The sequence below is a fragment of the Seriola aureovittata genome, chromosome 2 (genome assembly GCF_021018895.1).
Source record: "Seriola aureovittata isolate HTS-2021-v1 ecotype China chromosome 2, ASM2101889v1, whole genome shotgun sequence".
NCBI lineage: Eukaryota > Metazoa > Chordata > Actinopteri > Carangiformes > Carangidae > Seriola > Seriola aureovittata.
In genome coordinates, this window is record NC_079365.1 from 16,357,968 (window position 1) to 16,382,473 (window position 24,506).

At 42.0% G+C, this 24,506-nt stretch overlaps 1 protein-coding gene across 4 annotated transcripts in view; it reads right to left on the bottom strand.

Annotated features, from left to right (window-relative positions):
* erc2 (ELKS/RAB6-interacting/CAST family member 2) overlaps window positions 1–24,506 on the bottom strand; it is a 37,874-nt gene continuing 13,368 nt past the window's right edge. Inside the window, exons 3-19 of one of the 4 annotated variants that reach the window (XM_056393731.1) lie at window positions 23,910–23,933; window positions 22,160–22,594; window positions 21,737–21,811; window positions 19,006–19,161; window positions 17,923–18,090; window positions 17,127–17,294; window positions 16,092–16,229; window positions 15,083–15,223; window positions 11,707–11,847; window positions 10,071–10,106; window positions 7,713–7,915; window positions 3,802–3,925; window positions 3,519–3,679; window positions 2,139–2,286; window positions 900–1,556; window positions 266–333; window positions 1–140 (exon numbers count right to left, since the gene is read on the bottom strand). In XM_056393731.1, the coding sequence (XP_056249706.1) occupies window positions 307–333; window positions 900–1,556; window positions 2,139–2,286; window positions 3,519–3,679; window positions 3,802–3,925; window positions 7,713–7,915; window positions 10,071–10,106; window positions 11,707–11,847; window positions 15,083–15,223; window positions 16,092–16,229; window positions 17,127–17,294; window positions 17,923–18,090; window positions 19,006–19,161; window positions 21,737–21,811; window positions 22,160–22,594; window positions 23,910–23,933 (2,802 nt within the window). In that variant the 3' untranslated portion in view covers window positions 1–140; window positions 266–306. The remainder of the gene's footprint in view (window positions 141–265; window positions 334–899; window positions 1,557–2,138; window positions 2,287–3,518; window positions 3,680–3,801; window positions 3,926–7,712; window positions 7,916–10,070; window positions 10,107–11,706; window positions 11,848–15,082; window positions 15,224–16,091; window positions 16,230–17,126; window positions 17,295–17,922; window positions 18,091–19,005; window positions 19,162–21,736; window positions 21,812–22,159; window positions 22,595–23,909; window positions 23,934–24,506) is intronic. The other 3 variants (XM_056393739.1, XM_056393748.1, XM_056393756.1) reach the window with 3 other exon arrangements.

Here is a 24,506-nt window from a genome sequence, read left to right on the forward strand (position 1 = left end):
GCGCACCTTCCTCTTTCCCGGAAAATAAACAAAAGTCCCATTGCTGAGTGCTGATTGAGTGGAGATAACAAATGTTTGGTTGGGTAGTAGTGTTTCAACATCATGGCATGGCTGTGCTCTTCCAGTAGTGACTGAATCATCTGAATGCAAAAGAAAAAGATCATGTCATGTCATGCAGCTTTTTAGTTTGTTACAAAACATAAGACACAGGAAACTGAGAATCGTAAAGTGGAAAAGTATATCCAAAAAAAAAAAAAAATCTCACCCCTCAAAACAACATTAGAGCTTTGGTTGTCACAGCAAGGATTATGCCCAAATGCCCTCCTCGTCATCCTGTTGTTGGCAGTGTTGCAGGCCCAACAGGACCGATAAGCATGAAGAGAAGAAAGTAAACAGAAACTGGAGTAAAAAATATCATTGGCACAGCAGGATGCTGTGTGAAAGAAAAATAAGCATGCTCAGAATCACAGAAAGTATTAATATGCAAAATTAAACTATAGTGCTTAGCACAGAAGCTTTGGCAAAGATCTTACATGGCTATACTTTGAACTGCGTGGATTTCTATCATCACGTGAAAAAGTGAGTGTTGATTTCTATGGCAGTTTTTTACCTTTTTATAATTTGTCTTGGAAAAATATAAAAATCAAAGAGCAAACAGTTGACATTTGTTATAGTTCTCAAAGTTTGAGACCTCCAAAAGTACTAAAATAAAACCCCTGTTCTTTAGTTTGCAACGTTGCCTTTCTCTCTATACCACTGGCAACACTGTGCTATCGTAAAGTGGCTGATCTGACAATACTTCAGCTGCAAGCTGCACGTGTTAATGGTGTTGAAGTTACTGCTGAATTTGGTGGGACTTTTAACAATTGTAAAGGGAATAACATGGCGAGACATCTGACCTGGTCCGGGGAGGGGCGGTGACCAGCATGTGGGGGTCCTCGGGCTGGCCCTCCACGGTGATGGGGCGACGGGTGACGTGGATGCTGGGTGTGGTGTGGATGCTGCGGGTGCTGAGGATGCTGGGGATGCTGGGGGTGCTGGGGGTGCTGGGGATGCGGATGCTGGGGGTGTGGTCCTTGTTGGGGAGGACCGTGCGGGTGTTGAGGGTGAGGGTGCTGCGGAGGGGGATGTCCATGTGGGTGCTGAGGCATGTGCTGTGGGTGCTGTTGGTGAGGGTGTTGAGGTTGTGGGGGACGTGGGTGCTGTTGGTGTTGGGGAGGTTGTTGGGGATGCTGAGGATGCTGCTGGGGGTGCTGTGGATGAGGAGGGTGAGGGTACTGCGGTTGTGGCTGCTGAGCGTGCGGGTGCTGTTGAGGGGCCTGCGGGTGCTGTGGATGCTGTGGATGCTGAGGATGCTGAGGATGCTGAGGATGCTGAGGATGTTGCGGATGTGCGGTGTGTGGATATGGAGTCTGCTGGGCGTGGGGAGGGTGGGGGTACTGGGGCTGGGGCTGAGGCTGAGCATGTGGGGGCTGAGGCTGGGGGTGGTGAGGACCATGTGGATGATATTGCTCATCTTCATAGTTGTCGGCTATTAGCTTCATTCTGCTTTGTGTCTGTAGGAAGAGGAAAGTGGTTAGTGCTTGATTATCTGCAGCTGTTAAACAGAACATTATGCCATCATAATATACATGAAGAGACCAGATGATCAGTGCCAGAACTTGATTTGAGTCTTAAAGGCATACTTTTAAATCTCAAGTTTTGACCAGGTGAACACACCTTGAATATTACATTAATGGGCCAACAAATTGAATAGATTTGACCTCAGCTATGTAACAAACTTTTATTGGAAAATATTTAAATTTCATGTTAATGGCCAGAAAAGTTAATGCCATTTCCGTGCACTTGGCAAATTTGTAATCTGATTTGGGCTTGACTGGATGTGACTTAATTGCCCCCCAAAAAACATAGCAGCTCTGACTCATGCGGCAAAATTATGAAATGCTATATTTGGGAAAAGTGCCAAAACTGAAAGTACCAAAGAGGCTCAGTGGCCATGTGTATGTACAACTCCCCTGTAGATGAAATGGAAAAAATGGCTAGTTGCCTTGTGCTATATTTTTCATACTGATTAATGTTGCCTTGGCAACAAGTTAGAGTGCAAAGAGATTTCCTTGACATTGTGCTGCAGTACTTACGTGTTGTTTGAGCTGGTGCATCAGTTTGTCCCGGTCCCTCTTGAGGGTCAGCACCTCATCCTGGGTCTTCTTTTTATTAGAGGCAGACAGTTCCAGCAGTGCAATATTAGCATCTTTCTCACTGATGGCTGCCAGCAGAGCCTGTTGTCTGAAGAGCAAAAACAAGATCAGGGCATCAGCACTTATATTCTATCAAACAGAGAGAAAAAAGATTAAATAAATGCTATATTGTTAAGCCATTTTTGAAGCTCTATTAACTAAAGAACTGTAAGTCAAACTGCATCAGTTCACCTGTTCAAGTGCCAGAGAAGCTACTTCTGGCCAGGCTCCAGCTTTAAAGGAGCCAGATGATGATTGATGCCACAAGACACTCAAAACTCTGATTGCTTTGTTCTCCCCTCAAGGATGACATTAAATTAGCCTCACAACTCACAAGATGACATTTCTCATGCTCCCTCCTCACTCTGAGACTTTAAAGGATTAGTCTGACATTTTCGGAATGCGCTTATTTGCTTTTGTGCTGAGAGTAAGATGTGAAGATTGATCCCACTCTCACGTCTGTCTGTTAAATACAAAGCTACAGCCAGTTGCCACTTAAAGATGGTGTGTAAAAATGACAAGTTGAGGTTTTATTTCTGTAAAATGTCCTCTGAGAATCAATAAGCCTGATCACACAAATAACAGGCCAAAAAAAGGACCAGCAAACTATGGGCGTGTAAACGCTGACACGACTTTAAGTTCAGCCAGGTCTTTTGGTATAAAATGAAGCATGAACTGCATGCCCTATTTCTAACCTCGATATTTTTCAATATTTTTTTAGTTAAGGGAGAAATTGAACTATGTTTCCAGACAAAAATAGAATTATCGCCTCTGTCAACCAGCCAAGTTGCAGCAGATATGGTCAAAATCTCTGAGTTAAAGCGCTGAATAGTGGCCAGAAGTGATTTTGCAGAACACTATGATGTAACTACTACTATTACTACTTTCATTATGATGTTTGAAGTTGACTTTTCACCATTTGGATATAAAATGTCATCACTTCAACATTTTATCCTATTAGATATTTGAGTTAAACTGTGTCATACTTAGTGTATGAATTTGTGAGCTATGGCAAAAACGAGCTTTGACCACCAAATTGTAATCAGTTCATCCTTGAGTCCAAATGAATGTTTGTGCCAAATTTGAAGATATCCCCTCAAGGCGTTACTGAGATATTGTGTTCACGGGAATGGGAGGGACAGATGGACGCAGAACCCAAAACGCCTCCGGGCCTGGCTGTCTCCAGCGTTGAGACATAAAAATCCCTTCATGGATTTGCCTCAAACACATTTAGAGAAGTGTCTTTGCAAGGCCAACGTCAAAGGTCACGATGACACTAACTTCATCTCCAGGATCTCCTCCAGCTGTTTCCTGCGCTCTTGTCTCATGTTGGTGAGGTGGGTGTCCCTCTCCTGCAGAGACTGCTGTGTGGAGGAGAGACGCTGCTTGGTGGCATCCAGCTCCTGCCTTGTCCTTTCCAGTGTGTTCATCAGCTCCTCCAGCTGATAGACAACAAACATTATGTAGGAACACACAAAAGACACATTGAAGACCCACATTTTATTACCCGGAGCTACACCATGTATCATAAGTGTTAAATGTTTTTCATGAGTAAAATCTTCACCTTTAAGTGGTGGCCACTATCCATGGAGGTGTCCTTACGAGGGTCCTGTCCTAAGCCTTTCTTGTCCCCTTGTGGTCCCAGTTTGATGTTTGAACCCTTCTTAGTCTGGTCTTTGCCTCCTTGTCTGTAAAACCACAACACTTCAAGGTCATTTTCTTGCAAATAATCTTTTCATATCCGATTCTGTAGTTAAAGTGTACCCATATACCACAACAAAAAACATCAAACACAAACAAGTACAACAAGTGTAGTAGACATTCATGTCAGGTGCATTTTGAATGAGACTTATTTCAAAATAGTACCAGTCATGAGATCACCACGACAGCAACAAGACATGAGCCTCACAAATGAATTGTTAGCTTCATGTTAACATGACAGTGCTGAGATGACTCACAGGTTTAAGCACCAGAGTTAGCATGGGGTAGGTAGAGATGGGGGCACGATGGGGGCAGGGGCATTGCTTACCTTGGAGCTAGACTGCAGATGGGGAAAGGAAAAGGTAGAAGAGAAAGGGGCGATGGGACAAGTGGACATTGAAAGCAGGAGACGAGAGCACACACAGGAAAAAGTAAAGAAAGAGACATTAGAACCAGAACATAAAGAAACAACCACAAGAAAATACAGAGGACCCAGAGGAGATCACAGTGTGTTCACTGACTACAAAGGAGCCTGTGACAGCTGCTGCTCTGCAGCCTGACACAGCTAATGCAGGATGCACCTTCTCTGAGAACATAGAACTATGTGCATCTGCTACCAAGCCTGGGAGTGGCAGACATGCAGTCAGTCAGGCAAAAATCAGCCGGGCAAAGAAAAGAGGTGAGGAGCACAGGTTTAAGTGCCGAGCAAAAGGAGGGGAAGCCAACAGTGGTTTGACCAAGTGGGCGAGAAGTAGTGAGCTAGCGAGAGAATCAGTTATGGATGCAGGGTGGTTCAGACAGAAGAGACCCGACTGAACCGACACAGTTCAGGAACAAGGGTTCAGTCAAGATCCTACCTACTACAGCACCTCACTCACTGAGCGCGTGTAGACCTGGAGCACAGCAGCTCTATTCATGCAGGCCACTAGGCTGATCATTTCCCTTAGTGTCTGGTAGAGCAAGCTAGGCAGGGCGGGGTGGGGGCAGGTTGGGCAGGGAGAGCGGGAAGGTGGGCATCGGGAAAGACCACTTGAGAAGAGAGGGGCTGTCAGGTTCTGTTACTGGGATGATATGAAGGTGCGAGGGTGACTGAGAGTTACAAATGAGGAGGGTACAGATGGGTGGCTGGAATGAGCAGGGGAAGCGTGCTCATGGCAGGAGGAGGCTTCAGCTCTAAGTACAAAAAACTTCTTACATACAGTAAACTACAACACACAGCCACACCAAACACCACAAAAAGACACAAACGGGTGTATGTGTGTGTGTCTGCATGTGTATTAGTGTGCAAGATATTTCAGCAAAGGACATAAGGAGGTGTAGCATGTACAGTATAGCAAACTAAAAAGTACAAAAGAAGCAAGAGCAGTTGGGAAAATCACACCAAGTTCACCATACTCTACACAAACCTCTAATAATACATAGCACAGTGTAGCATTCACAGTATTACTTAGTATCAATTATCTATATACAGGTGCAAATTTTTAAAGGGGCTTTCAATTACAAATGTGAATTTTTTTACTGTGTAAATTGTGAAATTTGGTTCCAGGGTGGCTGAATCCTTGGTGTGATCATTTTAACCGTTTGACTTCATCATGCATCATTACAGAAACAGGCCACAGCAGGAACAACAGTGTGAAGTAACGCTTACTGTTCAGGGACTCAAATGACTATCACAGAATATATGCCTAGACATATATTTCAAACTTTATGACCAGATGCTTAGCACTTATTCATTAGCTGAGGTAAAAACCTTAATCTTTAAGGTTTGTACATCATATTGAATTTTAGTATTGAGACCCATACAGTACAATTAATCTTACTCTATATGGTGATTTAATTTGTAATGTGATTTATCATACAGAACAAAATCTTTGTTTGACTTTAAATCCCCATTCTGTCATCAGGGCTGGTTGTCATATGCAGTTGAATAAATACACATGCAGTAAAAATTCTCTCTCTCTCTCACACACACACACACACACACACACACACACACACACACACGCACACACATAGATCAAAAACCATTCATGACACATAGGCATAGAGCTACCATTAAGCAAACACATGCTGCAGAAATAAAAGCAAAACATGAATCCAGGGATCTTTGTATCATGTGCTCAGATACAGTAATGACACCATGTGCTAAAAACAGAGCTTGTCACTCTGATACAAAGATCTGTGAATCCTTCAGACAGCAGGCAGACCCAGGCACACAGGTGAAACCAGTTGCAGTCGCAGCAGTCGGAGACTTTAACCACGCAGCCGAGCTGAAGTGCCAGGGCAGAGCACTCACTTTCCCAGGAAATCCCACACCATGCCCCCTATCTGCTGGGGAGCAGCGGACACAGAAGGGAGCGGGTCAGGGGGAGCTCTGCCACCGGGGCGAGGGGTGGGGCGAGGGGCAGAGGGAGGGGGGCTGGTGTCGGGGTGGGGTGGGGTGGGGTGGGGGGGGCACAACAGAGAAAGAGTTGCAGGGAAGATGGAGAAGAGATTGAAAACATTGGATTTGAGGAAGGAAAAGGAATAAAAGGAGGTCCAAGACCAAGGTTGAAAGTGATCAATGGCAGAGGATAAAAAAAAAGGGACAGGTGGGCATGAAACGGAAAATAGAAAAGGGGAACAGGACAGAAAAAAGTAGGTAAAGATGGTAAAAAAAGAACAAGAACACTCAATTAATCAAACACCTCTAACAAATTAGCATGACACTGAAACGAAGTGGCCTTCCTCACTGGCTGGGAAGAAAAAATATAACTGGTTTTAACAGTAGGTGGTGGGACTTGGACTCTATAAGTGGCAGGGGAGGGGGGGGGGGCTGTCATTAGCAGACAGTGCTCATGTGCGGTTCCCATGCAGTCCAACCGATCTCTGTGTCTGTCTCATCAGTTTGCAATCCATTCCAGGCGAATGACAAAAATGACGCTCTCCTCCAGAAAGACATCAGCCGAACCAAAGACAAAAGCTGCTTCCAGTGTGGACACTCTGGACCACGTACCACACTGAGAGGTGAGCCAAGAGCTGATGGGGCCACCAGCTTTATTTATGTTGTCCATTAAATGAAATCTCTTCCACTAAGGGGATGACTGAAGGGCACTTTGTGCTCATATCTAACATAGTGTCATAACCGCAAGCAGTCTGCCTGATGTATCTCAAGGCATTTCTGAGTGAATTATACACGACCATGACTGGGCCCAGTACAGTGCAGTGTGCGGACAGACCATTATGACGTCACACTTGTACATACAAACACAGAAATGACATGTACACAGATACAAAAGCACACGCAACTGCACTTAAAATATGGAGCACACAGTACAGGGCACTTTACAATTCACAAAGCAAACGAAGTGACATTTGAACTCCGACAGCTGAAACTCCAGAGGAAGAAAGTGAATATACCTGACACATTGTTTAGAATAATATTCTGAATATTTTGTCTCTTGAGTTGAATTTTTCTCACACTAATATCTTAAAACCCTAGCAGATAAAACCAAAACTATCTGCATGACAACAGTACAGGTAAGTGAGAAAATATGGATTTTGGTCATTTTGGTGAAGCAACCCTTAACAGTTTTTTATGACATCTCACTCTTCTTCCTATTCAGTTTGAATCCACTCATATAAGATGCCAGCGAATAGTTTCCAATTATTTCTATGTCTCTATATCACTATTAACACAATAAATGGGATATAAGAAGTAATTACATCAGTACAGGCTGAACTAAAAATAATGTCTTGTAATGCTAATTTCTCTAGAAAGTCAGAGTTAGTTACCTTTCCAACTCGGCAATCTTCTTGTCCTTGTCATTCTTTTCAGTCTCCACCTCTCGCAGGATGTCCAGGAGTCTCTCCACCTCCGTCTGAGCCTTGCTGGCCTCGTCCTTGTAGTAGCTCACCTCCTTCTCCAGCAGCTTCACTCTGTCCACGTAGTCTGGGTTCCCTCTGGAGCCCGACTGCTGCTCCACCTCGTGGGCTTTCTGCATCCACACACCAGGGGAAGACGCATACAGACATGCACACATGCACACACGCAAAGACACAATCGGTTGATATTATGATGCCGACACAACCATGCAGTGCAGCACAGAATGTTTTACTGCCCATGGAAGAGAGATACATACAGCACACTGCAGTCCATCAGTGTCTTATATTAACTACTCTCCTTGCTCTCTCCCTCTCCTTCTGAATGAGTAAAACAGAGTAAAATGTTGTGGACGAAGGCATCATTACTTGTGCTGGTTCATTAGCTTTAACAGAGCTATTATTTAGCTCCATTTAAGAGCCCTTTGAGACTCCCAGTCACTTTGCAGACTTGGTGAGTCTGCAAAGTACAGGACTGTGTATGTGTGTACAGGACTGCATTTTTTTTAGCAAAAAAATAGTAACAAATCAGTGGCAGTAAAATGCTAAATCATGAGTCTGTCTCATTAGTTATCTGTCACAAACTAATCAGCACTACTGTATACTCAATATTGACTAATCTCACCATCATTGCAACAGTTTGTAACTCTCCATGAATTACATTACACTGGTACACATCACCCTTGAGACAATATGCAGCCACACATGTCAACACAGGTCGCAAAAGTGCAAGAGTTATACAGAGCCATCCACCAAAACACTGCCATGTTCTCCAACCACGGCTGATACCTCAGCTAACCGCACCACCACACTGAGACGAGAGAGAAGCGTGGCAACACTGACAGTGACGACATGCAACAAGGTCGACCAGATCATGCAAACCCAACGAAGCTGCACAGTCTTTGCAATTGTCAGTCAAAAGGATGGAGAAATAGACGCAACAGAGACCAAGTCAATCTGCTAATAGTAAGTTTCATATTTTAAGCATGAGGAGCTAATTTAGGATTTGCCTCGATGGAGATTATTCTCACTGATTTGATTTTAAAATGTACATAAATCCACTTTAGAACCACTAATCATTGCAAATAAATTGCTATTCAATAAGTATATTAAAAATACTTTCAAGAGAACTTTATTGCCCATCCAAATTAGTCTCCATACTGCCAGTAGAAGGTTGTACAAACTCCACTTTATGATGGCTTTTGTTTACCTGATGACTTTCAATATTTTGTTTATCTGCTGTTTTTGTGATTTATTCAAATTTGTTCATTTAAGTATCACAAATAATCAATTACTTCAGGATGATTAAAGCTCAACCTGTTTGCACCTGCAATTTTACTAAGCTCCACAAAAATATGTTTCAGTAGTGCCAGTGAGAAAATATCAAATGTGAGTATCAGCTTTAAAATAATAGCTGTTAATGCTATTGTTGGCTATGTAGCAATAGCAAAACTTAAGAATAGCTCCTTTAACGCTAGACTTGGACATGTAGAGGTATCCTAAAATAAAACAGAATTTGACTCTGTAAAAGACACGAAAATCGAAATCATTTTTCTATCATTGAATTCAACATCCACAAGGCCAATTTTGCTTTTCTTTGCAAAGGTGTAGGTGTCAAAACATATGCGAAAACTGGAAGTTAACTCGAGGCCATGTCCTTTCACAACTAGAATTGTAAGTTGCATTTCCATTAAAAAGCCCAGGTGTGCTGTTCTTTGTGTCAATATAAGCTCTGGGATTTCCTAATGTCACTCATTTGCCCTGATGATCTAGGTCCAGTGAAAGCTTAGCTGCATCTTTACATTGTTGCATTGGACCTCAGCGTGCATAGAGCCTTCTTTTCTCTGATGTGGAAGAAAAAGAAAAATCCCACTATTGTTAAACAAACTAATCACGAATAAACCAACTACAGAGCCACAATTTAAAAAGTTGCATATAAATAGATATACTGTGTTGCATATTCGGCATATTTGAAATTCCAACTAACCAAATAAAGTGAACTTTAAATATTGTATATGTAGCACCAGTTTCACCACGTGTCACAAACACAAACAGCTGCAGAATGAGTACGTTGCACAGGACTCTGAGTGCAATATAAAGCTCATTATATCAGTACAGTGCAATGGTCAACATGCATCTGGACGGGGCAGTGGGTGAAAGCAGAGCCTGTGCTGGGGTCTGGCATGATCACCATCTAGCATATTTCAGAGAAGTTATCAGTGTCCTCATGCTTTCAATATGTGCCTCAGAGAGCTGAAGAGAGGGACTTACAGGATTGTTCATGTGACTGAATAGCTGCTCAGCTTGCTATATTACAAACGGAGGGGTTGAGGGAAGGAGTGGAAGGAGGAAGGGGGGGCCGGGAGAGTAAGTGTTAGGACTTTGTTTGAGCCAAAGGAGAGAACAGCAGGATCAGACATGTTACAATACATGTTTGACAGGTCAGTAACATCAGTAACAGCACATGTTGTTACAGGTTAAGGGCAACACAAACGGACAAATGCAGAGGAACAGACACAGGGATAGTCTGTGGATTATGGAGTAGGAGGGGGGTAGTTAATGGACTATCTGCTCCCTGCAGCAGCCTAACAAAGCAGTGCGGCCTGTTTCAGGGAAGAAAGAATTATCCTAACTAACTGTGTTTTATATTAGGCAGGTCCCTGGTTCAGTCCAGATTAGAGTGGTATTAACAGAACTTTTTTAATTTTTCACAGTGTTCACTTTGATATTATTTTCTGTATGTCTGCTGAATATCACAGAGTTTGTTCTGTCGAGGACTTTCTTATTAGTCAAATTCCTCAGTGTATTCCTATGGGAAAATAACACACAATACAAGATCTGAGTTGCAGGCATTTCTGAGCAAGAAAAACCTCACATAACCAATATGAAACCAAAGTCATTAGAATAAAAGAAATAGTTCATTCATTCAAGTCTAGAACTGATTAATAGTTTCCATTCAAGTGGTCCCTGGACTCTACGTGAGCTACGTCTTTACTTCACAGTGGACATGCTCTGGATTTTTTATCTACAATTCAGAGCAATTAACAGAGAGGAACAACTGTACAGTCTTCATACAGGACAGAGGAGCTCTCCACAGTTCAGCCACAGCTGAAGCATTACGTATAGAAAATTAACAGTTTATTTGAAAAAATTACAGTGGTGTTAAGTTTTTAACTTTGACCTCTTGAACTGATATGTGGAAATTCCTCATATGTATGTCCTTTTCATTACAACAATAAAATAGCTGTAAATGTGGAACTGAAATTTAATCCTTGACCCTGGAAACAATGCAGTAGCTGCTCTGGAAATTTCCTCAGCAGATGGGGTTGCAGCTCTCATCACACATGTTTAGAGGTAGATTTTAGATGCAGAATGTGTGATATAGTCAAAAGCCCCAGAAACAGCTACTACATAAACCTTACAGTGAGTAAATTCAATCTGTTTTTGTGAGAGGCTATTGTGACATCATTTTAGCTTTGAATGAACATAGTTTCTTTTGTTTTGTTTGCTTGTTTTTTCACCCTGAAATAGTGAGTGATATTATTAGTGATAATAGTGATTAGTGAGTTTGGATTTTTCCCAAATAAAATGCAATGAAACACTTAATGGAAAGAAGAGGCCTTGAGTCCACGACAACAAAAAGAATCGATAACTGTGAAAAGGAAAAACCGACTCACCACTTAAGTGGTGTGTACAATAAAGTGTAGATCACACTTTTAAAACATTACTTTAGCTGATTGTTATATGTAATCCTGTTAATCATATATGCTAAAACTGCTTTCTATCTGTACAAATAGTAACTGTACAGCAGGCACTTACATATACTTATAATCTCAATACTAGATAGTCAACAAATTTAGATCAGATGACTATATGAGTGTTTCAGGACTGTAATGCACACACCTACCTTCTGTAACTGCGTCTCCAACTTACTACACTCCTCTTTTTTCTGCTCAATGGCAATCTCCAGTGATTTGAGCTTTGAATCCTTCTTGAGGCCAGAAGATGCAAGCGATGAAGCATGTTCCTTCAGATCGATGAGACTGGACTGCAGATGGACAAACAGCACAGACAAGCAGCACAGGTTCAAACCAGGCAGCCAGCAGTGTCAGCAGGTGTTACAAGACCACAGTGCCAGAGGTGGCAGCTTAAATGTCATATAGAGGCATACTGAAAGACAAAAGTACGATACAGGCTGTACAGTATGTACAAAGAGCTGCAGTGCAGATTTCATAGTACAGCACTGATCCATTGCACCGTGATTTCCCAAGTACAAGATGTCTTATCCCTCTTAACGCTTCATCTGCCAGGAGCTTTGCTTTGTATCGGCCTACTACTGACAACTACAGCCTCAACAAGACCCTCAAATCTGGTTTTCTGAACATCAGATTGCTGTCTACTAAAGCATTATTGATAAACAACTTGATTCTTCAGCATTACTGGATATCAAATGGCTTAAACCAAATATTATCTTACCTCTTAATGTAGCTTCCCCACCTGATTATGCTAATGCACTTGCTGCTCAAGCTACTAACCAAGGTGGAAGTTTGGCATTAATCTATAATGCCAATTTCACTAACCTCTAATCTTGAATTGACCTTTTGAGGCTCTTTTGAGGCTCTTGTATTGAAACCATCTCCACTAGTTATGAATCACCCTCTCTGTGATGAAAGACTACAACTGTTCCCTCTTGTGGTACAGACATCCTGCCCCTAATTCAAAATTTTTAGAACAAGAATTTATCTCAAGTCTTGTTACATAAACTGTCGACATTGTCATTATTGGTGACCTGAATAAGGCCTGTATCCTCTAAATCAGCCTGTCTAGCAATTATTGATACTTTTAGTTTCTTCCAGTTTGTGGGTCAATCTACTCACTGCACCGGTAATATAGAGGTATATAATCTGACTGTCTGTCCCATCACTTCTGTGGTCTCTTTCTTATCACTTTCTTATCACATTTGAATCAGTTCAAATGTATTTACCACAAAACACATTGGTCCAGCAACTTTAGCTGCTCCTGATGAGCAATTACCAGTGGCCCTGACTCCTTTTAATGTAGCAACTTGAAAATTGTACCAGTGACCAAATGCAGTTCTATCTAGTCTCTTGGACTCGGTTGCTCCTCTCACCACTTAAATTAGACAGTCAAAGAGGTCTACACCTTGGTTTACTGAGGAAACGTGCTTGAGTCGAGCGTGAAGGAGATTGGAGTGAAAATGGTGCAAATCAAAATCTGAAGCTCCCCACCTCCACTGACACAAATGTGTATAGAAATACAAACATTCTCTCTCCACTGCAAGAGCAGCCTATTTCTTTAAGTTAATTATTAACAATAAACACAATCCTAGATTTCTTTTTGACACTGTAGCCAAATTTACTCAAAAGCAGCCATCTCTTAGTTGCTCACCCTTCAAAGCTCATGATTTTTTACAATTTTTCTGCAATAAATTAGATTAGATATAAAATCACATCTTCTTCTCCAGCATCCTCTAGAGAGTCCCAGATAGTTTCTGCTTCAAAGAAATTTGAGATTATATTTCTTGAATCATTGTCTAAATTGGTGGTTGCTTCTCAACACACCACCTGCCTTCTTGACCCTCTGCCAGCGAAACTCTCCAAAGATCTCTGGACGGTTTTAGGAAATTTAGTGCTGAACATTGTTAAGTGATCCCCACTGTCCCCATTAGTTTTAAAACTGCTGTGGTTAAACTTTATTTAAGAAACGACACCTGCAGGATCTTCAACTATTGGCCAATGTCAAACCTTCCCTTCTTTTCAAAAGTACTGTCTTAGCAGCTTTCAGCTCACTTGTCCAACAATAATGTTTTCGAACCTTTTCAGTCTGCCTTCAGGGCCCGTCACTCCACTGAAACAGCACTCACTAAAGTAGATGATCTTCAAATTTCTATGTATTCTGATTCCACCAGATTCCAAGACTGCGTGTCACCTATAACAATACTATAGTAACATTTTCTGGTGTAAAATATGGAGTACCTCAGGGCTCTGTTCTTGGCCCTTTGCTTTTCTCTCTTTATATTTCACCTCTGGGCCAAATTATTCACTGTCATGGAATTAATTTCCACCAGTATGCTGATGATACTCAGCTGTATGTGCCTATGAGGGATAACGACTCTTCTCAAATTGCAAAGTTACAGATATGTTTGTCTGCTGTGAAAAGATGGATGTCTCAAAATTTTCTGCTCCTAAATTCAGATAAAACTGAGATGCCAGTCATTGGCCTAGCTCAACCAGTTTGTTCAAGTAAGAGTAACTCTTCAGTCAAGAATCTCTCCTTCAATCAGCACATTAAAGACATCACCAAGACTGCCTTTTTTCACCTACATAGCTAAAATTTGCTCTATTCTGTCCGTGACAGAAGCTGTTTCATTAAGACTTGATTATTGTAACATATTGTTTTCTGGCCTGCCACATGCTAGTATTAAAAGTCTTCAATTGCTTCAGAATGCTGCAGCTAGAATTTTAACTAAATCCAGAAATTTTGACCATATTACACAAATTTTAGCTTCCCTTCATTGGCTCCCTATCCATGTCAGATCAGACTTTAAGGTGAATGAATGACGTACTCCTTGCTCCTTTATACCTGTCTGATCTCCTTAAACCTTATATTCTATCTGGTGCTCTCCATTCCCAGAATTTAGGGCTCCTGTTGGTCCCCAGAGTTAAAAAGACGCCTGTTGGCAGCAGAGCATTTTCCTATCGGGCCGACTCGGTTGAAGCCTTCAAATCCAAACTTAAATCTCAGTTTAACGCCTTAACTTTCAGTTAGCTCCTTATTTTTTCACAACTTCAGGCTTTGTACCTGTTACCTCTCCACCACCAGTGGGTCGGCCTCAGTATCAATTAATGAAGTAAACCCAGTATATACAGTTCAGTCCATGTTGTCCATGTCCATGACGAGAATACTGTAAACTTTCTGACAACCACTGCATCATTCTACCTGTTTGCTTATTTCCTCAGGCACGAGCGCCCAGGCTGTGTACCCCTCTCTCTTTCTTCTCCCTTTCTTTGTCTCACTATCTCTCTCTCTCAACCCAATCGGTCAAGGCAGATGGCCACCCACCATGAGCCTGATTCTGCTTGAGGTTTCTGCCTCTTATAAGGAAGTTTTTCGCTGCCACTGTCGCCAAGTGCTTGAGCATGCTGGGAATTGTTTGGTCTCTGAAATAAATATCATAAAGAGTCCGATCTAGACCTGCTCTATTTGTGAACACAACCCTCTACCCAAACAAAAAAGGAAATCTTTTCACTCCACCCACTGACCTCTTTTTCTGTTAATTCTATCTGCAGGCTGTTGACCTTCTCCTTCAGGTCCTTGTTCTCCTTCTTATAGGACTCTACTTCTTCCAGACGTTCTCTGTCTTCTCTCTCCCTTTGGTCCTTTAAACGCTCTATAATCCTCTCCTAACAGACACAGACAGACACACACACACACAGAAACAGAGTTAGAAGTATTTTTGTGTAACTTACGTCTGTTTAACGTTGTGTTTGTTTTTCTTGTTTTTAATTGCTGTTTTTATTTCTCCATTTTCTATCTGTTAAGCACTTTATAACTTTGTAGTAGCCAATCAGAGACAGGGATTTACCTGCATCTGCATTTGATTTTACTTTTTTGTTTTTAAATCAATTTAATTTTGTGAAATCCTCGATATCTCCAGAAGACATTAACATATGGTATTAACAACAACCTGATATGTAGGATATGATAATAGTCTATGAAAATGACGAAAATGAAAATGAAAATAAATCAGTTTAGATTCAACAAAAATGCAAAATCTAGGGAGACCATTTAGGGATTTTACATTGGTGTTATGCTGTCATGGAAACCAAATGAAAACCAAACTGGAGCAGGGAATAAATCACATCACATGCAAATAGTAGGTAAAAAATCCCAATCCTGAATTCTACATTTTACTTTAGCTAAGCTTCAGTGTTTATTTATCCTGATCAAAGATTTCTTTTACTCTTAACTAGTTATTGCTGGAATTATGCTTCTCCAGGCTGCACGTAGGCGACCGTGCGCAGGACCTCTTGAGCTCTATTGGATTTAAGATGTAAGAAATTTGATTTCTTAGTCTGCGGGACGGAGTAAAAGTGATTCAAAAATGTCAAACTTTCACTACAGGCCCTGACATCAAACCTCAAACTTCATTCAGAGGGACCGAAACCTGCAAGGAAGTGGGGAAAAATGATTTAGTTTTGCAGCAGCTGATCAAGTCACAACCACAGCTGAGTTGCATCTTTGAATCTTCAGTTTGCTGAAGTCCTGTACCTTCTCTGACAGCGCCTCCTCCAGGGTGGCCAGGGCAGTGTCTGTGTTACTGGAATCTGTCTGCAGAGACTTGACCCTGTCCTTCAGGTTCCCCAGCTGCTTGTCTTTGTCACGCAGCTGCTCCTGCAGATTCTCAATCTGACCCAGGGAGGAGGAGACCAGCAGGACGGTGGTGCCACAGGGAGGAAAGAAAGCAGAGAAACAGCGTTAACTAGCATGATCTCAAAAACAGAGCAGTATTTAAAATTTGTGTAACAGCTGGAGATTGTAAAAGCCTTTGAAGATTAACACCCTCTACAGACAACGTCATGTTCATAAATTGAAATGTGCTGGTGCTTTAAACAGAAGCATTTTTAATTTCAGGAAGAAATGCATCAAAAACTGACAGACTTTTAAGAAGAATTTTGAGAAGTACTATATAATATAAATGTAGCAAATTGTCATTGTATATTACAACTACTGTAAAAACTATTTCAAGACATTGAAATATCTAATTTACTACATTATATGACTGACATAAACAAAACCAAGTAGGTACAAAGCAAAAATTGTGAACTCAAGAGAGGTCAAAAAGAGGGAGATAAAAGTGGACGGATGAGGGAGACGAGGTGCGATAGAACAAGAAGGGAGGAAAAAAGCAAAGGGAATGGGTGAGCAAGTCAGGGTGAGAGAGGGAGTAACACTCTGTGAGTATTTATAGCACATACACACACACACTAGAGGCAGTGAGGCAGAAATATCTTCTTGCTTGTTTTTCTGTGGACACTTCCCCCCTGAGAGCCACAGAGACTCTCTCACTCTTAATGGAGAGAGTAACCACTCTGCTTTGTACTCTCACTGAGTGACTGGTTTAGCCCAGGACACGAGCATCTGACAGAATAACTCGCTCCCTTCCTCAGTTATTTCGAATGTCAGACTACATCTGGAGTACACCTGCAGTACATACACCTCCACCTACTCACCAGAGTCTGGTTTAACCAATAAATATTCTAACAAAAACTCAGAGGTGAGGTTTTCTTCATCTCTGATTCTCACCTTCTTCTGCAGGACATTGATCTTCCTTTCTTTGACCTCTAGCATGTCCTTCATGTCCCTGATTTCTCCGGCGAGCGTACCCTTCTCCTCCGTCAGATCCTGTAGCTGCTTGGTTTTCTTGTTCAGGAAGGACTCTTTCTCCTCCAGACGCAGACGTAGAGCATCAACCTGAAGCACGACACAGACAAAAACACTCTAGAGGAAGTCCATACATTGAGCCTACTTAAAAATAAAAAGAGGTTCCCATAATGTGGATTTGACTGTAAATGAGAAAAAATGCTTCACAGAGTTATTAAACACAACAAATTTGCAAAACCTATAATTGCTATTTCAAAATTGGCTCATTTTAAAAGATCTGCAACAGTGTTCATTAGAGATGCTTTGAAGTATTTATTCATCTTCACTTAATCTCCATGAAGTTGCAGGAAAAAACCAGCCAGTATCTGAGTCAGTATTCATTAGTGTGGTGTTCTTCAGTGAGTGCATTACAGTAACTGTAATGCTGCTACAATTATTAATTTGTTGGTGCAGCTTTTTGATGTTTTTGATGTTTATTAGATGTGCTGTGACAGTACACTCCACATTACAGTTCCTTTGGTGGCGCCTTGAGTTACAGTTCAGTTAGTTTGAAGTCCCCAAAGTAAATAAAGTGCTGATATGATTTGCAGTAATAAGCCCCAGGCCAAAGGCAAGCCTATTATTTGCTCAGTTTGGCTGGGAGGATGAAAATGTTGGTGAGGCAGTGGATAGTTAGGTTGATTTACTGTATGTGTACGAGTTAAGGGTTTTTCATTACCTCTGTTTGCAGGATGGCAGCACGTTGCTCCTTGGCAGTGAGAGACTCTTTGAGCACCTCAATATGCTGTTTGCAGTCTGAGTTCTGGTTGTTGAGGGTCTCTAGTTTTGTCTGCAGAGCCAACAGCTCCGACTCCTTCTTTGACAGCTCCTGCTTCAACTGGTCAATCTGCATGACACGTGACACAGACAGCACGCCCAACCCGTTACATTAGCAATGTATTGTTTTACCACTGTGGCGCGTGTGTGTGACAGAGAGAAAGCGAGAGAAAACACGACACATCGACACGCATCTCTCTCATTAAAAATGCATTTGGGACTGACTCCCCTGCATTCATCATATATTATACATCATCTCTATTCATGATTGATGAAAAGAGGGCTAAAAATAGAAAAACAAAACTGTGGCTGGTCCGCGCCTGGTCGGCTGATATGAGGAGCAGTATGTAAACACAGAGTCAAAGCTTGGGAGAGACACATGAGCTCCAGAGAGCAGCGGACACAGACCCCTTGACACAATCACTGATTTCAGTATGCTGAAGGCTTGACAACGTAGCAACCAAAAACACAAGTTATCGTGTCGTCATGGTGCGTGGGCTGATAGAAACACTGACAGGTCTGAAAACGAAAGCAGGTGAAGTCGATTTTAATGAAAACGAATCCATCACTCTGACTTTGTGGGCAGGCGAGCCCTTCACTCTTTGAACATAATGTATGTCACAACTGTCTGTTGGCAGCAGAATAATAAAGTAATAAGCTTTCAGAGGTAATTAAGTAAGGAAAGTTACGTATTTTATTACAAGCCACAGCGTGTTCTTGCTGATCTCGCCTGTTTTAGTATTCTTGATACTGAGCTCTTCTCAAAAAACAGCAGAGAAGCATCTCAGATTTGTTGCCAGCAGGACACTTTGCTGATGATACTAAACGCAAAAGCAGCTAATTTAAGTCACACATCAGCTTCATTTAGTATTCTCCTCCTTGCACAGATCTTTCTGTACCCTGAACCACTCCTTTGTGTTTTTCAGCCATATTTTCACAGGATCTGTACTTCTCCAAGTGCATGCAAAGTGTAGATGGTATCTACCTTGGTCTTCATAAACTTTGAGTGGTTCTTGTAGACCTCCATCTGTTTGATCTCCTCCTCTCTGTCCTCTGTGTTCAGTAAGCCGTTTGCCTTCAGCATTTGGATCTCATCCTCCAGATCTCGGATGTTGCGCTCCAGAGAGGCAATTTTGGTGTCCTGCACACAAACACGCAGAGGAGACACACCTCAAAACCTTGACTGGCATGTCCACAAGTTGCATGATGCAAGTAAACCTGAACTAGAGTCCAGGACAAACAGAAAGACCAAAAGCAAAAAAAAAAAAAAAAAAAAAGATTTAGAGGGAGTAAAATACAGAGAGAGTATGAAAGAGAGATATATAGTGAGATAAAGAGAAACTGGAAGAAGCTCTTTGGTGTATCTGAGAGCAACTGCAGCATCTGTCGGTGAAATCACAAGCTTTCTACCCAGCTCCTTGCAGCAGCCCAGAGGATTAATCACCATTGGGAAATACTGAGCACACATCCAGCACAGAGAGATCAGCCAGGACCGGAGAGAAACGAGAGGAGGGAAAGAAAGAAAAGTAACAAGCTGTAGCTTTTGCCGTAGTTGCTTGCAGATCAATGCAGAATCCTGTCTCTGGACTGCGACTGCGAGTGCAGCTTTAGCTTCACGGCTTTTTAAATAAATAATACAACGTCTTTAAGATTAGCCATGGTCCATCTCCTTCTCCAGCAAAGCACAGACCAACCATGTTCCTTCCTGTCTTTCTCTCTTTTTGTGTCTCTCCTTCTTTCCTCCTAATGGCTCTGAACTTATGAACTTATGGCCGTTAGTAGGGTCAGTTGTAGCCCACTGCAGAGGAATATGGGTAAAGTATCATGATGAGGAATGATGGACTATCCGAGAAGGATCTGAGTGGTTAACATCAATGCATGAGTACTGTACATGTACATGCACTTCGCCCTGCCGCTGCTTCTCACCTCAGAGTCCGTGTTACGAGACAAACATCAGTGAACTAATATTGCTGCAATAGACACAAGATATCGTACCTTCAAAGGAGGGAGATTTTATTCCATCCACATGTAATCACTGGTACATCGACCTGGACAGTAAATCTTGATCTTTATTTCTCTTTTCCTGCCTCTGTGTGTCTCTCTTTCTCTCTATCTCCTTGCATACTAGCCTCTCACTGTCATAAACAACCACACCTGTTTCCATGGTAGCAGCAGGCAGGCTATATACTGTGCACTGTCTCTGGTGAGTGAGGAGGAGAGGGCGGGAGGGATGTAGGGAGCGAGAGGGAGGGAGGATTATTCGTGCCTCCATCAGCATCAACACAGCAGAGGGAGAGAGTAGAGGGGAGAGATGCAGGGTCTTCCTGTACAGCACAGCACAGGAGGAGGAGGAGGTGGAGGAAGAGGCGGGTCTTCCCTCGCTCTGTATGCAAATCTACACATGACCACGCCGGGGGAGGCTGGGGCCTGCACAGCACCGATCCAGCTGAGTGAGAGGGGCTGTGTCAGCTCAGCGATGATGTCATGATTTATTTTGAGGAAGTGATGTCAGGCCTCTGCAGTGAGGCTGGGGGTGTCTACAGTGGGTTCAGTAGCTGGATGGCCCTGATTTCTCTCTGCTGCCAGATCCAGCTGCTGTACAACAAGTGCTGATCTGAATAGACATTATTACCCTTGGAATAGAATATAAGCATATTATAAATATTTGCATACAGTATCATTACAGAATGGAATATTAATGTGCGTGAAATGAAATGTTCTTGAGCTGAAAGCTAAAAGGCAATCACAACTGATAACAGTGGTCTGAAATGCAATCCAAAAGTCCATCTTCTTAAATACTTATTATATAAGTATAATATACTAATTGAATATGAATGTTTGCCCCAATATTTAAATCTCCTTTAAACTTCCTCTGAAGCTTCAAAGTTACATAAAATCATTACATACACATTCTTCCACTTTGTCTTGCCAAGATGCCATTTTAAGACATGCATGATCAGCTTACATCAAATAGAAAATTCTGCATATCTTGTGCTTGTAATTCAGCCTGACATGTTTTGTGTCTTAATAAATTTTAAATGACGCTCTGCACATGGTGAACCTGCACAAAATGTGGTTGAAATGTCAGACCCACAGTCTGTGATGTTTGCACACACTGTCTCTAATGTTAAAGAATAAATTACTATGATTAAATTTGCCACTACTTGTCATGAAACCAATGTGTCGCAGTTCGGCTGCTATACCTCTTGGGCGGGCTACGACAGTGCAAATGTTGAACAGTTATATTGATTCTTGTTTATGTTTACACAACTGCTTTGTGAGCTGACACACAGTGTGTCTGCGTGTCTGTGTGTGAGAAAGAGAGATAGAGAGATGGGACAGTGTGCTGACTATTGACTCAGCTGCTGAGGATCATAATGACAACAATAGAGTCAGTAGAACACACCAGTGTAGGCCTCACTATAGACCTTTAGCAGTTAACACGGTATGGGGACTGTGAATGTCAGTGACTCAAACACATATAAATACGTAATCTGATTTTAGATAAACTTTCCATGATTATTTTGTTTGTTACAGTCACAGAGGAATTACCTTACCTTCACATATATGTATAACATAATAAATGAAAATGATTGCAGCTGGATAATAAACTGCATATTAATTATTTGAAGGAAAATTATCTAAAGATGTCTTTTGTAATGGTGCGTGCAGTATTTGGTTGTGGTCGGGCTGTATATGGTGAGTCAGGTTCTTACTTTCATCTCTATGATGGTCTGCAGAGCCTTGGTTTTGCTTGGATCCTGATGCAGCTGATTTCTTCTGTGCAGTTCCTTTCAGAAAAGAGACAACATTATTCGGCACCTGAAGAGCAGAATCTATTGTCAGCTCTACTGAAAGCAGGGCAATTCAACTCAAGACTGAAGAAAAAAAAAAAAAAAACCACAAATAAATGCATAAAAAGTCTTTCTTTACATATAATACAATGGATGTGCTCTGCGGTTTTCCGTTCATACATTACATAATCCATATGCTACAATTTAAGCAGCAGAGTAGAGCACATGGATTTTGTGACACTCTGTACTGCCCTCTAGTGATGACAAAATAAAAAGCAGTCAGTTTTAGCTCTTACACAGTGGATCTCATGTATTTAAATCAACATAACCTTGGTCATAGGATACCTCTCGCAGATGGATGTTCTCCTTCTCCTTTTGGTCCAGAATGACCTCCAGATGTCCCAGCTGGGCCTCCGCCTCAGCAATGCGCCTGGCTCTCTCCTGCTCCTCCTCCTCAGACGCCCTGCCCGGCCCCGGGGGCAGCCCTTTACTCTGCAGCATCTCCAGCAGCTTCTTAATGGACTCATCTCTGGCACCCAGTGTCTGTTTCTGGGTCTCAATCCTCAGTTCCATCTCCTCCAGCGTCTTTCTTAGCAGGAAGAGCTCCTTGGCCTGCCTGTCATGTTCGGCCTGCAGCCGACGGAAGTTCTCCTCTGTCAGCTCGATGGTGGTGAAGTGCTCAGAAGCGGAGCGGTTACCGCTCTCCTGCTGCAGCAGGTGGTTCAGGTCTCGCTGTGTGCGCAACTCGTCCTGCAGAGCCTGGATGGTCATCTGGAGATGCTGATTGACACATACACAAACACACACACGTACACACACACGGACTCATCAATTATTGATTTTAGGAATAACACACAAAGTTTGTCTTGATAACACCACACATGAGGGTAACCACACATTAACACACACTTCTGAAATGCTGTTGCACACGGTTCTGTGGAAAAATGCTACAGTGGGTCAAACATGGGGAATACGTTACTTACCTTGGGATATCTTTAGAAGCACATAGACAGTTAACAACTGATACTGTCAGATGACAGTACGGTTTATCTGGGGTAAATATGTGAGAAAAAAATGCTTTTTCTTTTAATCAAATCAATGAATCCATTGGAATTGTAGTAAGAATTTTACTACTCATAGAGAAAACATAATAAGGTTTAGAGTAAATCACAGCTGTCAAAGACTAATTTATTAGTGTGCTGTGAAAGGCTGCTCTGTTTTTATACACATCAGCAGAATTAATGAGGGCTGTAAAGTTAATCAAAGCAGAAGACCACCCCGATGCTTTCCTGCAGCACAGCAGAGGTCTTTGCTCTCTGACACTCAATCTGAGAGGCCTGGATACAAATAATGTACTTCAAGCATCAGATAATAATGAGCTGTTACCATTGGTGGATGTGGACAGCTCAAAATATGAAATATATATAGTTGGACCTTCAGCCTTCACACACTGTAGAGAGGAAACGACCATATGCTGAGTAAAGCTGTGCAGGTCTGGGAATTTGTGTGTGTCCAGAATAAAATAAAATAAAACACACACTATTATGCATTATTTATCTTTTTTGTGTGAAGGGCTGTTGGATCTGGGTTTAGGGGGAATAAAGTTTAGGGCCAAAGGTCCAAAGGGACAATTTCTTTCAAAGACTGATTCAGGTTCAGTTTGCCTGTTGAAACTTTCTTCCAGCAGATATCTCCAGAGAAAAACAGATCAATCCAAGAAAATGGCCCAGCCTGGATATAAAGGAGTGGAAACAGTTTCTTACACTGAAGTCAACTTTACAGGCAGTCTGGGGTTATATGGTTTGTGGTACTACAGGGAGATGGAACACCAGACACATTTGGATTGACATAAATTAAACAAGTTAATCCCCTTCTATAGCTTTACAGTGTTAATGGGGAAACATATGAGGGTTCACGGGACAAGGAGGTGGACTGAACTGCTGCAAATATTTCACTTCCTTTTGGAGGTTACGGGATTCATAGGAGAGGAGGTTGTATGGTGCAAAGGGATTGCCAGGTGTCTGAAAATACACGCCACACTGAAGGTGACTCTATGTTGTGCACACAAAAATGTGGTGCAAACATAGGGACAAACCTTGGTTCTCCTGGCATCCAGCAGCTGCAGAGCATGGGCAGAATGAACAGAAAAAACAAATGTATGGTAAAAAACAGAGCGTCAGAGCATGATGCAACAGAGACGGATGATCAACACAAACTAGCCAGGGTTTCAAATGAGAGCCACTCATCAGTGTCTGTCCAGCTGCATGTTTATCAATCCTCAGCCCTCAGTCAGTACATCCCATTCACAATAGACCTTTTTCACAGCAGACATTCTGGCTTTTCATAGCAGGAAAAGCACAGGCGGGATCAATCATTTTAATAATGATCGCTTTCCATTCAGGTGAGCTTGTTGCAGGGTCTTGGTGTTTTTGCATGCTGGCTCACTGGCATGCCTTACTTGGACACTTGATGGAACTGAGCCATTATTAACGACTTTTGTTTCACTGGTGCTTTTCCTCTATGACAAGTCAAAATGTCCGCTGGGAAAAAAGTCGATATAGCTACAGACAAAATATGACTTTATCAAGATGACCTTTCTGGAGAGAGATGAGGAAAAGGTTTGACATGGCTGTAAGATTGCTCCAATCGATCACCGTGGTTTTGTAATAACTAACCTCGTATTATCATTACA